The sequence below is a fragment of the Cucurbita pepo genome, chromosome 13, assembly GCF_057944985.1.
Source record: "Cucurbita pepo subsp. pepo isolate OVF chromosome 13, ASM5794498v1, whole genome shotgun sequence".
NCBI classification, from domain to species: Eukaryota; Viridiplantae; Streptophyta; class Magnoliopsida; order Cucurbitales; family Cucurbitaceae; genus Cucurbita; species Cucurbita pepo.
The window spans coordinates 1725812-1740880 of NC_141810.1; the positions used below are offsets into that span (position 1 = coordinate 1725812).

At 37.0% G+C, this 15069-nt stretch overlaps 2 protein-coding genes and 1 long non-coding RNA gene across 3 annotated transcripts; 2 read left to right on the forward strand and 1 right to left on the reverse strand.

Moving 5' to 3' along the window:
* Positions 1-380: 380 nt before the first annotated feature.
* LOC111785189 (putative lysophospholipase BODYGUARD 3) lies at positions 381-3917 on the forward strand. Its single transcript, XM_023665628.2, has 4 exons — positions 381-1230; positions 2040-2368; positions 2706-2905; positions 3528-3917. Exons 1-4 carry the CDS (start codon positions 663-665, stop codon positions 3850-3852), a joined length of 1422 nt encoding a protein of 473 aa, XP_023521396.2. The 5' UTR covers positions 381-662; the 3' UTR covers positions 3853-3917.
* A 4610-nt stretch (positions 3918-8527) lies between these two features.
* LOC147789619 (uncharacterized) lies at positions 8528-10262 on the forward strand. Its single transcript, XR_015411581.1, has 2 exons — positions 8528-8836; positions 9317-10262. It is a non-coding gene; the product is annotated as an uncharacterized LOC147789619 (long non-coding RNA).
* An 862-nt stretch (positions 10263-11124) lies between these two features.
* On the reverse strand, positions 11125-13707 carry LOC111783976 (methionine gamma-lyase-like). The gene is made up of 4 exons (XM_023664797.2): positions 13159-13707; positions 12325-12529; positions 11823-12230; positions 11125-11741 (listed from the first exon to the last, which is right to left on the reverse strand). Exons 1-4 carry the CDS (start codon positions 13702-13704, stop codon positions 11593-11595), a joined length of 1308 nt encoding a protein of 435 aa, XP_023520565.2. The 5' UTR covers positions 13705-13707; the 3' UTR covers positions 11125-11592.
* Between the last annotated feature and the right edge of the window lie 1362 nt (positions 13708-15069).

Below are 15069 nucleotides of genomic sequence, written 5' to 3' on the forward strand. Positions count from 1 at the left end.
TGACTTTTGAATATTTTATTATTAATGTGACATGTACCGTGGTTAAGTAGAACATTTTTGAAATAACTGAACAAATGCATAGAGGGTTAGGTTAGGTTGAATCGTTTGTGTCATCCGTTCAACCAACATGAAATTTCGAGTTGATCTATGGGTTCATCCGAAAATTTTCTCTTGACACGTGTAATGTGAGAAAATAAAACATTTTTTTTATAAGGGTATGAAAACCTTTCATTAACAGACGCGTTTTAAAATCATTGAGAGGGAAAACTTAAAGATGACAATATCTGTTAGCTGTGGGGGCGATGGGCTGAGGCTGTTACATATAACACGGATCGAAAACGCATCGAGAATTTTGCTTATATAAAGGGGAGGGCTTTGTAGTTGATGTGCTAAAGTTGTATCCATTTGGGCAAGGAGGATTTGTTTGCCCTCTTGTCTTCCCCAATAGGAAGTTCAACCACCACCCACCCTCTTTTTCCTTTGCCCAACAGATGGCGTTAAATGAAACAATGAATTCATTATTATTTCATCTGCTATCTGCTACTCTCTGACTATTTCATCCCTCTCTCTCTCCCCCACGAACAAAAAAAGTTCAAATTTTTACAAATCAAATGATCAAATCACGAACAGAAAGGTAACCCCTTTTAATATCTCTTCAAAAAATGATACCAATCTCATGTTCTTCAATGGCCAAAACAGCCAAATGGGTATTGATTTCAATCGCCCATTTCACAAACGAAGCCCTCAGCATTATTGTCTTCAATCTTCTCGACCTCATTGATTTTGGGTTGTGTTTTGTTTATAAAGTGGCTGATTTCTTGTTTGAATCCGAGTGGAAGGCTTGTTATTGTTGTTCCCATAAAGAGGCAATTTCAAGTAGCGATGGTAATAAGATTTTGGTGTCTGAAAAGGCGTTGTCTTTGTCCACTAAGCTGCAGCTGGAGGAAGTTTCTGATACTCTTTATACTCGTCCTTCTTTGCTCACTGAGCTGTCTAAGGTTGCTGTGGCTGAGCTCCGCCGCCTTAAAGTTAAGCCTTTTGTTGTTGGGTCGGCCGGGAAGGCGGCTGTTGGATCCACTTTTGCGGTGAACTCTACCGTTGTTGAGATGCTTAAAGAGAAGATCAATGTCGGGCAGAATCCTAGGTGGTCGGAATGTGATTGTAAACGTTGTACTTCTTGTTGTTCGTCATCCAAACAATCCCTATTCGTTCGTTCTCAAGGGCCCCAAGGTAATTTTTTTTTTGGTTGCTTAGATTTTATGATTTTATTTCTCCGTTTTTGTTTTGATTCGAGATTTGACTAATTATGAGATCCCGCGTCGATTGGGGAGGAGAACGAAACACTGTTTATAAGGATGTGGAAACATTTCTCTCGTAGACCGTGTTTTAAAAACGTTGAGAGAAGTTTGAAAGGGAAAGCCCCTAAGAGGAAGCGCAAAAGGGAAAGCCTAGAGAAGACGATCACCCTTTAGAAGGGTGTGGAAACATCTCTCTATCAGACGCGTTTTAAAACATTGAGAGGAAACCCGAAAGAGAAAGTCAAAAGAAGACGAAACACCCTTTGTAAGGGTGTGGAAACATCTCTGTATCAGACACGTTTTAAAAACCTTGGGGGAAGTCCGAAAGGGAAAACCTAATGACAGATGCGTTTTAAAAACGTTGAGAGAAACCCAAAAGAGAAAGCCCAAAGAAGACGAAATACCCTTTATAAGTGGAAGCCCGTAAAGGAAAACCTCCTAACAGATGCGTTTTAAAAACTTTGAGAGAAAGCCCGAAAAGGAAGTCCAAAGAAAATGAAACACCCTTTATAATGGTGTGAAGACCTTTTTCTAGCGGATGAGTTTTAAAAACCTAGAGGAAAAGTCCAAAAGAAAAACCCCGGATAGAAGCGTTTTAAAAATCTCGTGGGAAATCCCGAGAGGGAAAATGTAAAGATGACAAATGAAAATTAAAAGTGATTAACCTAACCATTTAATCCTAATTACCAATGAATGCACATTCAAGCGTTGAAATATGATTCAAGAATTGATGGCTTTCAGATAACCCACGTGAAGACGTACTGTTCATTCATGGCTTCCTTTCTTCATCTACATTCTGGACAGAAACCCTGTTTCCCAACTTCTCCGCGTCGGCCAACTCGACGTATCGGTTCCTTGCTGTCGATCTGCTCGGGTTCGGTCTGAGCCCAAGGCCGACTGATTCACTCTACACATTGAAAGAGCATGTCGACATGATCGAAACCTCGGTTCTTGAGGCGTATAAAGTTAAGTCCTTTCACATCGTTGCTCATTCCCTCGGCTGCATTTTGGCCTTGGCTTTAGCCGTCAAGCATCCTACCTCTGTCAAGTCGTTAACGTTGCTCGCACCGGTACGTTTCAAACTCTTGTAATGTCATTTTCATTAATATTGGTGGTTCTTTGTTTGACCGTATTGAATTCAAACTCATGCAACTTCGTTTTCATCCTTTTGCAATCGATATCTAACATCCCTTATTTGATCGTCTTCCGTTTTCAAAACTCTTCCTATTTGTGTCATTTTCTTCCGTACTTTTTGTAAATATCATTTTTTTCTCTAATCATCGTGTGTTCGTTATTTTCTCTCAAGTTAACACTAATAGTCATTTATCGACCCTACAAACACAAATAATTGATTAAATGTACAATAATCTATCAAGTTAAGTTTTTTAATTGAATGGTGGGTTGCAGCCGTATTATCCAATACCGAAAGGAGAAGAGCCGAGCCAATACGTGATGAGGAAGGTGGCGCCCCGACGGGTGTGGCCACCAATAGCACTAGGGTCATCGATCGCTTGCTGGTACGAGCACATCTCGAGGACGGTGTGCCTAATCATATGCAAAAATCATCGCTTTTGGGAATTTCTAACCAAATTTGTCACAAGAAACAGGTATTTTCTTCTCATTTTTTCTTACCAAACTTCAAACCTCATGATTTTTCTTCTCTGTTTTAGAATATGAAACCCAACCATAATTCGGAATCTTCCAAAAAAAAAAAAAAAAAAAAAAAAAAATTAGTTAAACCCCCTTTGACAATTGTTTTGAATTTGATTTTGATCTCGTTTTCGGTCTACAATTTAGCTATGCTCGGGTTCAAGTTTCTTAATGAACATACAATATTTCTCACCTCCACTCAGTCCAAGTCAACCAAATTTATATCTCTAGTGGGTCCGGGTCAACGAAACTTTTAACTGATGCACTATTATATCTACTTTTCAATCCTTCGAACAAGATTTGCAGAAGTTCTGACTCGTCAGCAAGTACCCTCACATTAAATTCGAGTTATTGCATTTATTTGGTTTACTCAAAATATTAAAAATAAGATAGAAAATAAAAATTTGAGCACATTTATTATATCTACTGTAGAAAAAAAAAAAAACCAATCATTTAATTTTGTAATTAGAAACATTATTTTAATTAGTTATTTACAAATAAATGGATTTAATTCAATAAACCCTTTAAAATAGTGATTTAAAGAAATTTAATTTAATTATTTTTATTTTTATATTTTAGGATAGAGTCATTTTTGGTGGAGGGATTCTTCGCCCACACGCACAACGCCGCGTGGCACACACTGCACAATGTCATATGCGGCACCGGTGGGAAGATCGATAGGTATTTGGACGAAGTCCGTGAGCAGGTGAACTGTCAGGTGAACATAATCCACGGCGGCGACGACGACGTGGTTCCGGTGGAATGCAGCTACAACGTGAAGGCGCGTGTGCCGAGGGCGCGTGTGAATGTGGTGCAAAACAAAGATCATATTACAATCGTCATCGGAAGACGACAGGCCTTTGCTAGAGAGCTTGAGGAAATTTGGAGCAACGCGCAGTCTTAAATTTAAATAATTACTGTTGTTATTAATTTATATTAATCGTAAATTTAATGGTTTTTTTTTTTAAATAGATTAAAAATTTAAATAACCTAAAACAAAAAAAGGTTTATATAGTTTTTATGTAATCCTTATTGTTTTTATTTTCCTCCCGGTAATATTTTAATTAAATATGTAAATTCAACGTTATAAATGTCGGCTCAATATAATCTTGTCTCTAGCTTTGTTCGTTGACATATACTGGTTATAGCAATGCAGTCAACGTATCATACTATTTAGTAGGAACGGAAGACTGACTTGTAAAGAAACTTTGTCGACGTGAGGTATACTCGAAGAAGTTAAAAAGGTGGAATACATCTCGACACTTATGCCAATGCAGGTGTAATAGTCGAATCCCACCGCTAACAAATATTGTCTACTTTGGCCTGTTACGCATCACCATCAGTCTCACGGTTTTAAAACACGTGTACTTTGGCCTGACGATGTTTCCTCATTCTGATACATTTAGTTTGGTCGAGTGAACGTTTCTCCCGACCAAAGCTAACATATCAAAAAGTTTTTCTCTAAACAACTTCATTGAATATATATCAATATAAATCCAAAAGCAACATTAAATGTAAATATAACTAATAAATAAATAGCCAACGTAATACTATAAGTAAAATAATATAGCAATTATTTCATTTAATGTTTACTTATGTTGCACTCAATAGTTATGGAATTATATTTCCATAATTATTTACAAACTTATCCAACAAAAAAAAATTATAAATTTAATAGTTTAAATATAAGATTTATTTTTTAAACGTTATATATGATAATAGGTCTCTGGCTTCGTCCCCCTTATTATTTAATTTCTCGTAAAATTTTCTATTTATTTTTGTGAGGACCGAAACAGATATTCTCTACAAGGATTTGTTGGAATTGGGTTTCTCGTTTGAATTTCTCTCCGGCGCGAAGAGGAGTCAATTTAGCGGGAGTGGAGCAGAGTCGTAGTAGGAGATGGGAACGAGAAAATTAATCTCGTATCCATTCCTATTTAGCTAACGGGAAAAAATCTATTTTCACTTTCTACCCATTTTGTGTTGAAATGGGAATTCTCCACCCTGTTCGGGAACAAATTCATGTTTATCCATAACTTTTATATCGAGTTTCAATTCAATTTAATAAATGCCACCAATATAATAAAAATCAATTAATAATGGAAAGAAAAATAATAATAAAGTATGCATGGAATAATTAAATGAAAAACGTGGGAAAAAGTACTCTAATGAGTAAAATAATTAAAAAGAAAACGTAATTTAATGGAAAAAAAAAATTGAATGCACAAAATCAAATTGGGACCCACGTGGGATATAAATTTTTAATATAAAACAATAAAATATTTAAGTTGAGTTATTTATTTAAATTTATTGTTTTTAATAAAAATAAAATATTAATACGTAAATAGTTCTAATTATTTTTAAAAATTAACTAGAAAATAAATAATTAAAAAATAAATATGAAATTAAAATAAATATGTTGTTAATTAAGAAAATATATTTTTATAAAATTAATACAATTCACAAAATTTTCATTTCAAATAAATTTTCGAACTGATATAACGTTAATCCGTGTACGTATATATAAGTATATGTATATGTATATATATGTGTATGTGTATATATATATAATGACTATTTTACCCCTATTTAGAAATTTTAACATAAAATTTAGAAGAAATGATTATTATTAGAGGGTTGTGTTTCTATTCTTTTGGGCCCTTTTTCAAGCCCATTTTACTCTTTTGGGCCCAATAGTCCTTGTTAGTAAAGCCCAAAAAATTATTTACTTTCTACTTTAGGATAATGTTATTTTTCATTATATATTGTGAAGAATAAAATATTAGAAATACCTTCTTTTTTTTTTTCATGCAAGCTAGCGAGTTTAAATTTTACGAACGAACTTAGATTTTATTCATTAGAATTTCGGATCATTGTGTCCATCGTGAAGCTCATAGCTATCTTGTGTGTTCATTTCTAGCATGAGTCGCCTCACATATCGATCGTTACACTGTAGCATTTTGTCTTAGACGACATTGGATCTAACTTTTGGGTCGATGTTATTTGAAACCAAATTCAATATGAACTATGCAAAAACACAACCAAACATAAACAAGAACAAAGACATCATTAACAACCAAACATAAACAAGAACAAAGACATCATTAACACACATTATATAGTTTTCTTACTAGAAATATTTTATTTTATTTTTTATATTACATGAATTAGATTGGATTAGGTTAAAAAATCTTTTGAACCAACCTTACAACTTTCTATTAAGGACACGGGTTAAAACTTGGTTAGGTTAAAAAAATCTTTTACACAATTTTGGATTGGTTCAGTTTGATGACCCAAATAACGTCAGCCCAGTATCGGAAGGTCAAGGAAGTTGGTGACTTGATGACAAGGGAGCCAGCAACCGAAGCCTCGGTGAACGGCGGTCGTAACTATAACGGTCCTAAGGTAGCGAAATTCCTTGTCGAGTAAGTTTCGACCCGCACGAAAGGCATAACGATCTAGGCACTTGGAGAGAGGCTCGATGAAATAGACATGTATGTGAAGATGTGGACTACTTGCACCTCGACAGAAAGACCCTATGAAGCTTCAGTATTCCCTACGATTGGCTTTGGGGAATAAAGCTTACAACTCAACCTAACTCAACTCTCTATTTTTAGGATGAGTTGTTGGGTTATTTTTTATTTTATTATTATTTAGAAAGTCCTACTTATCCATCCTACATAGTACTTTAATAACCAAAATTTTATCAAACGTTCACAAGTCACAACACATTAACATCGATTACAAACGTCAAATATTCGTAATCTTTACGAAAATCTAAAAAGTAGAGTAGGATAGGGTTGGATGGTAACCCTATTTCGAGTTGGTTGGATTGACGTGATAAAAAAAATGTCAACTCGTGAACTGACTCAAGTTTTCGATTTTCCAAAAATTCAGCTCAATCCAAACTAATAAAAAAAAAAATCTAACCCAACCTAATTTTTATGGTTTGAGTTGAGTACTCCGAGCAACCCTTTTCGCTCCACTTAGTACTATCCCCCCGTAGGGGTATTTTAGTGATAGGTTCTATAGGAACTAGACGATCCTATTTGATCAAATACCTAGCGACAAACTCCTATCTTCCTTTCATTACAATATTTCTAAACAAGTTCTCGGATAACAACCCTAAAAGTTTTCTTATTGATGATAGTGACGCATCGAGCTCACGGGTTATAAAGGAAGATTGTCTTTGAATTGGGACGAAACATAAAACCGAACTCGTTTTCGAGCCATTCCCACGATGACCTAAGGATTAGGTCAAAATGGGGTCAGGTTGTTGTGTTTTTCAATGTCAAAGTGTTGAGTTTTTTTGGAAAATTTCTCCATACTTTAATGGTCAAAAGCAAATAGTTATGGGTAATTGGTGTCTATTGTGAAGTTCTTAGGGTCATTTTGGCAAAACCCAAAGCTCACACCTTTGGTTGAGTGATGAACATTATGGTAAAAGTTGAAGCCCAATTCTTTGAACTTACAAACGTATGAATATGATGCGAAGATGAACACAAAGATGTGTAAGAAGAAGATGAGAGAGGAAGAGCCATGGGGGGTCTGAGTGCCCCTCGAATCCCCCGCTGCCAACTGAAAGCCCACTGAACGAGGCTTTGGTTTGCCTTTTTTATGAATAATTTGTGTACACTTACCCCAAAGTGTTCCACACAACCCTCTTCAAAATGTATGCTTCTTTTTGGGGTTTGCTCGTTTTTCAATCACCATTATCAACTATTATTATGATCATACGGGTTAGAATGTGATTAGGTCATCATGATTTTGTTGGGAGAAATAGGATTTAGAGCATAAAGTGAATTGGGATTCTATAGATTGAGGTGTTCGTGAGTTGGGTTGGGTCGGATTGGAACGTTTTTTAGATCCAACTCAATTGTTCGAGATGCCCAAATTACCTATGGGCACTTACTCCTTTCTCTAATTGCAGTCATATCTCACAATTCACCCTCCTTCGAGGCTCAGCGTCTTTAAATGATATCATTTGTAACAGCCTAAGCCCACTGAGATTCACTCCCTTCGGGATTTTTAGCCCAAATTACCCACTGACACTTATTCTTTTCTCCAATCGACGTGGGATCTCATAATCCACCCTTTTGGGACTCAGCGTCCTCGTTCACAAAAATAATATCATTTGTAACAATCCAAGTCTACCGAGATCCACTCCCTTCAAGTTTTCAACCCAAATTACCCGCTGACACTCATTCCTTTCTTCAATGACGTGGGATCTCACAATCCACCTCCTTTCGGGGCTTAACGTCATCGCTGACAAAAATGATATCATTTGTAATAGCTCAATCCCACCGCTAGTAGATATTGTCCGTTTTGGGCTTTCTTTTCGAGTTTCTCCTTAAGATTTTCAAAACCCGTCTGCTAAAAAAAAGGTTTCCACACCCTTATAAAAAAAATGTTTCGTTCCACCCTCCAACCAAGGTGGAATCTCACCGTGTATACGAAGGACGGTAGCGATTTGAAAGGAAGGTACAAGATGGGATTTGAGAGTGAAAAAAGGGCTATAAATTTGAGTGATGGGTTGTTTTTTTGGAACCCAAAAAACCGAGTTTTTGTAGGTACCCATTTGTCCTTTTCACTTTAAAGTTCTATCCTTTTACTCATTTCAATCTTTCATCTTCTCGAACACGCATTTCTCACACTCCCCTTTATCTCCCTCTTCCACCCTTTCTCTCTCTAATTCTCTCCATTTCTCTGCGTTTTGTGAAGAAAAAGAGGGCCAAAGAAGCAATTTTGTTTGAGGGGAACGTTGTCTGGCTCGAGGCCACTTAGAAACAATAAGTATCCTCGGACCAGGCTTCATTCCCCCCACAAATTTTGCTTCAATTCCGATGTTCTTCGTGGGGTTCTTTATTTTGTTCTTCTCGATCTAACAGGTAAAGTTCAAATCTTTTGTGTTCTTCAATCTTGGATTCACTTTTTTTTTAGTGAAAAACAAAATGGGTTTTTGAAAAAGATTGGATTTAGATAGAGATTCGGTTTGAGGCAGAAGCAGATTGGCGTAATGATGTTTATTTTGACTGTCTTTTTTAGATCTCTTTTCTGACGAATGAGTGAAAAAATCATCATTACATGAATCAATGTTGTGTGAAATAGAGAGAGAAAAAGATCTAAACTTTACATTCATGCCTTTCAGAATCTTCTTTGTCTCATTCTCATTCATATTGTTCTTCAAGTTCATGTTTTTTTTTTTTCATTTTAAAGATTCAAAGATTTTGCTTAGATCCTTGTCATTGAAGGAATTTTTGTGATAATTGAATAAGAATTAACTTGTTTTTTATTTTGAGCCTTAATTTTGGTGTGAAATCCCACTTCGATTGTGGAGTAAACGAAACAGTGTGGAAATCTTTTTTTAGTAGACGCGTTTTAAAATTATTGAATGGAAGACGGAAGGGAAAGCTCAAAGAGGACAATATCTGCTAGTGGTGGGCTTTGGTCGTTACAAATGATATCAGAGCCAGACACTGGGGCGATGTGCCAACGAGGAGGCTGAGCCACGAAGAGGGGTGGACATGAGACAATGTGCTAGCAAGGACGCTGGACCCCGAAGATGGGTGGATTTGGTGGGGTCCCACATCGATTAGAGAAAAAAATGAGTGTCAGCGAGGACACTGGGCCTCAGTGGAGGGTGAATTGTGAGATTCCACATCGGTTGGGACGCTGGGTCTCGACGGAGAGTGGATTGTGAGATCCCACATCGATTGGGACGTTGGGCCTCGGAGGAGGGTGGATTGTGAGATCCCACATCGGTTGAGATGAGAACGAAACACCCTTTATAGTGTTATGGTGTGTAAATCTCTCCCTAAGAGACAGAGAAACACCCTTTACAAGGGTGTGAAAATCTCTCACTAACAGACAATAGAACAATATTTACTAGCGATGGGCTTGTGTCGTTGAAGTTTACCCTCTTAGGAAGCTAAGAAAGAAGAAGGTGAGGAGGAGAGAGAGAGAGAAAGGTGAAGAGGGTGATGGGTGAGAATAGTGGAGTGTGTCTCATTGTGTCATCAATGTTTTGAAACTGAGACATTATGGCTTTTTCACATAAATGTTTACAATTACTGTCTTTTCTCTCTCTTCTTTTTTCTGTGAAATCTGAATCATTTGTGTTAAATAAGAGAAGTCAACATCACCCATTACACATCATGCATACTCCCCAAGCTATGATGTTGCTATCATTTGTGTTCTTCTTTTGCCTCACCTTCACCTTTTCACAACTAAAAATTAAACTTGATTGTGAGGGTGGGAGTGTTTTTGGATCCAACAACTCAATCAAGAATGTTTTGGTGAAGATACAAATAAGAATGTGCATCTCAAGAGCGAGTATACGTATCGTTATCCGCCTCACAGTTTTAAAATGCATCTATTAGGGAGAAGTTTACACACCCTTGTCAGGAATGTTTTATTTTCCTCCTCAACCGATGTGGGATCTCACAGTACTAGAGTTGAATAAAAAGGTATGATATAACAGCCTTTTCGCTTCACGAGCATTTGAGATCTCCTGTAAACTCTCGTGATGTGGTAAAAGAGATTTCACTTGTAGATAAAAGCTCAAGCCCATTGCAAGCCGATATTGTTCTCTTTGTATTTTCCCCCAGCCTCTCAAGATTTTGAAACGAGTCCACTAAAGAGAGGTTTTCACACCCTTATAAGGAATGTTTTATTTTCCTCTCTAATTAATGCGGGATCTCACAACTATCTGCCATGAAAATGATCGAGGACTTTTCAATACAAGACTAAAAGACGACCGTATTATTGCACATCCTACCTAAACTATGGTAGGAAAGTGCCATCAACCTTGAAAAATGGAGATCCTAATCGAGAATCGAACTATCGACATTTAAGATAGTAATTAATGTTTACCATATATTACGATGTAGTCTAGGCCCTATGTTCACGGTTGCTATATTTGCAAATTATAGGGACGTTTTAGCAATTTTATTTATTTATTTATTTATTTATCTTGAAAATGGTCTTTTCCACTTTAAAATCAATGGTTCTAAAAAAAAGATTAAAAAAAATTATTTGATTTCTTGGATCCTTTTGAAAAGTGTTATATTATGGAACTGTTTTGAATCTTTCTCGTTATTCTCAATCACTAGAAGATCAATCCAATTGTGCTTTATAATTAAGTAAACAATCAACTTTATATTGAATAATTAAACGTCGGAATTTCTCGTAATTTCTTACGATATAGGAAAATGACCAAAATATCCTCATACTATCTTCACTTCTTCATAGTTGCTGTCGCTCATCGCCGACAAACACTACTATCTCACCGTCCATCATAATGTTTTATATATAAATTTGAAATTTGAGGACGGATAAAACATTACAAAAGTATCGAAAACGACTCATATCAGGTAGTTCACGAGAACTAAGAACACTCAAATTTTTGTTTCATTTCAATCGACACATCTAAAACAACGAGTGTTTATGTAAAACGACAGGCTTGTTCTTTCTAAGACACTTTAACAACCTTAAAACACATCTAAAACAACATGCTTGTTCTTTCTAAGACACTTCAACAACCTTAAAACACATCTAAAACAACATGCTTGTTCTTTCCAACGCACTTTAACAACCTTAAAACATGAAACTGATCAGTTCTACTTATCTAACAGAGCTGAATCCTTCAAATATTCAGCTTTAGTAATGCCTTCTCCAATTGGCTCCATTTCTGCTCTAGGGTTCCAACATATCCAACAGACATCCTAATCAATCCCGGAGAAATCCCCGCGAGCTCCTTCTCCTCGACGTTCATCTCGCTACTCGTGCTACTACCTATCGAAAATACGAACAAATAATTAAAATATGAACTCGTTAGGTTAGACTTTTGAGTTGATTGAATTGACTTGACTCTACCTGAGCACGACATGAGGGTCTCGAAGTAGCCCAAGCTTACGGCTAAGAGACCGAAATGAGTATGGTTTTGAAGGAGATTCATGAGTCTATTGGCTCGGTCTTCGGTCCCCATGTCGATGCATAGAACTCCGCCGTAGCCGTAGTCTTTGTTGGCTATGGAGCTTAGAAGATGGTGGTCAGGGTGATCTTTGAGGCCAGGGTATATGACTTTGAGGCCAAGATTCTTCATTCTTTGAGCAAAAACTAAAGCCCTGTGGGAGTGCTCTTTCATGCGGAGGGCTAAATGGGGGACTCTTTGAGAGAGTTCTGATGCAACTTTGGCGTTCATTGTTGGCCCAAGAAGCATTAGGGTGCCTTGGTGAAGGTCCATCATGGAATTCACTAATTTTTTCGACCCACAAACCGCACCTAAGAAGAACGACGACGTGAGATCTCACAATTATGATTAGGTAAATAAAAATTTTTGAAATCATGTTTAGCGACTAAATAACATGTATTATACCGGCAATTATGTCGGCTCCGCCGCTGATGAACTTGGAGCAGCTATGAACCACGACGTCAGCACCGAGCCTCGTCGGTGAGATTATCATTGGCGAGAATGTATTATCGACCACCACTGTCACTCCCTTCTCATGCGCCATCCGACTGAGCTCGGGGATGTTTGCCACTGTCAGTGTCGGGTTCGCCACCGTCTCGAAATACAACACCTAGATTTAGAATAAAAATAAAAGATTAAATTTATCGTAGTCTATTTACTTATGACTTTGGGTTAATTTACCATCTTATGAGAGTTAGAACTTAGACGTAAAATAATCTATCAATAATAAATATTTATCAGCATAGACTCTTTCCGTGGGATTTTTCTCTATAAGGGTGTGGAAACTTTTTATCCTACGTATTTTAAAAAATTTGAGGGGAAGCCTGAAAGGAAGAGCTCAAATACGACAATATCTGCTAGCGGTAGGTTTGAGCCGTTAGAAGTGATATCAGAGCTAGACACCGGGCGATGTACCAGTGAGGTGGCTGAGCCCCGAAGGGGGTGGACATGAGACGGTGTGCCAACAAGGACGTTGGACCCTGAAGAGAGGTGCATTGGTGGGTCCCACATCGATTGGAAAAGGGAACAAGTGTCAGCGAGGATGTTGGACCCTCCTAAGGCGAAGCTTTTTAAAAACCTTGAGTAAAAGTCGAAAGAGGACAATATCGGCTAGTAGTGAACTTGGACCGTTAATTGATTTATTCGCGTAAAATATTAAGAAAAATAATCAAGTTTATGATTAATTACAATTTTGTTAGAAATTAAAAAAAAAAAAAATGAAATTTATTCAAGGTGTACCTTCGTCTTGCCCTTCACCATGGCATCTCGAACCATGGCATGGTCCTTGACATCCACAAACGACGTCGTAGTGTTGCAAACCCTCGGCAGGAAATGGGAGAGCAACGCATGAGTGCCGCCATAGAGCGTCCTGGATGCAACAATATGGCCACCGGAGCTGACAAGCTGGAGCAAAACAGATGAAACAGCCGCCATCCCACTGGACGTGCAATACGCCGCCTCAGTCCCTTCCAGCGCCGCCATCTCTCGTCCAAGGGCCATCACGGTCGGGTTGAAATGGCGGCTGTAGATGAAGAAGTCTTGTTCCGGACCCAACTCCCCTTCGAACATCTTACGCATCGTCTCCGCTTCCATCACCGTGAACGTTATCGAGTTTTCGATTGATAGGTTCACACCGCCATGCTCTCCAAACTCCGGCCGGGCCGCTGCCAGAGAAGCAGCTGGATCCTCCTCCCCCTCTGGCCGCCATGTCACGGTCGGTGGCGGCGGTGGAGCTGTGGGCTTCAACTTCTTGTTCTTGTCCCACCACATTTTTACTTCAGCCATTGATAAGAGCTTTTCTTTCAAGGGTTTTGAATTTGTAAAGCTATTTATAGGGGAGAGGAGATTGTTAATTAGTTTAATTAATTTTATTAACTCAATAATTAAATTAATTGTTGATTAGGGATAAATTTTGACCATCACCCTTTTAGATGCCTTATTAATTTTGATATATATATATATATATAACACGTTCAGCTAGATATATATACACACACGTTCAGCTAATAAAGATAAATCTCTTCCTACTGCTATAGTAAATTTAATTTACTATAGTTAAAAATATCTATTATTAATAGTAAATTAAATTTATTAAAAACATTCCACTTGCCTTGGTTTAAAAAGAAAATTATATTTGAAAATTAGATAGAGGTAAGTTATTAAATTTTAACCCAATTTAATAATAATTATGGAATTGTTTGGAGCGTTAATGGTGCAACTAGTTCGTTTAATCCGTAACGGTCCAAACTTCCACATTTATAAACAACAAAATGTAACTCAACTATATAATTACTCATAAACCCGATACTAACTTTAAATGTTTGAGCTCTAATTTTTGCTCGAGTCACCGCCACGTTGTTCCATATCCTAATTTTCGTCTAACAGTCCAACATATTTGTACGTTAAGAATAATTTTTAAAACATTATATTTTTTAAAATAAGGGATTAAATTTATAATTTAATCAAATTAAAAAAATACTATACTATCATGTTAAATTTATAATGTGAACCATTTGTAAGAGACTTATAATATTATGGCAAGTTGGTGTGAATGCATGTGGGATGAACAGTCTTTGGATATTAGGTGAGTTTGGTGAGTGCCAATCCTTGCTACATATAATATTTTAGTGCAGGTTCAACTCGTGCCAAATTCGTTGTATCGGTTACATTTAGTCGTTTTTTTTTCATTTACTTTTAAATTTTTGTCTAATAGATTGTATCGTGGTATAGTTTTTAAAATGAGAGACTTACTCGTACTGAAATGATCGTTTTAAGTCTAATAGCGAGAAGGTTGTCTCATCGGTCGATTGAGATTTGGAGAGTGTGTCCACAGAACGTTAAGCAACTCTTCGGTCTAGAATCCTTTCAGACCCTTTCAATTTGGTCCTTAGTTTTTGTTAACGACTTTTAGGTGTGTTCGAGAATGACAAAAGTGTTCTATGCTCAAGTTGAAACAAAAATTCTCGAATGTTGCATTTTAGTAAGGTCTCGGAGTAGTTTCTCTTGTACTATTTTTCATATATCAAAACGTAATTAGTTGTTTGGTGTCTCAATTGTCGTGCCTTAGTCTTATTGTATAAAACTTCTATATCTCAAATCTCTATTTAGATTATTTCAATCGAGACTCGTGTTATAATAGTCCAAACCCAC

Coding starts and splice junctions, on each gene's coding strand:
- LOC111783976 (XM_023664797.2), bottom strand. CDS start 13,704: ATGGCTGAAGTAAAAATGTGGTGGGACAAGAACAAGAAGTTGAAGCCC. Junction 12,231..12,324: donor CGGAGCCGACATAATTGCCG/GTATAATACATG, acceptor CGTTCTTCTTAG/GTGCGGTTTGTGGGTCGAAA. Junction 11,742..11,822: donor GACCCTCATGTCGTGCTCAG/GTAGAGTCAAGT, acceptor TATTTTCGATAG/GTAGTAGCACGAGTAGCGAG.
- LOC111785189 (XM_023665628.2), top strand. CDS start 663: ATGATACCAATCTCATGTTCTTCAATGGCCAAAACAGCCAAATGGGTA. Junction 1,231..2,039: donor TCGTTCTCAAGGGCCCCAAG/GTAATTTTTTTT, acceptor GATGGCTTTCAG/ATAACCCACGTGAAGACGTA. Junction 2,906..3,527: donor AAATTTGTCACAAGAAACAG/GTATTTTCTTCT, acceptor TTTATATTTTAG/GATAGAGTCATTTTTGGTGG.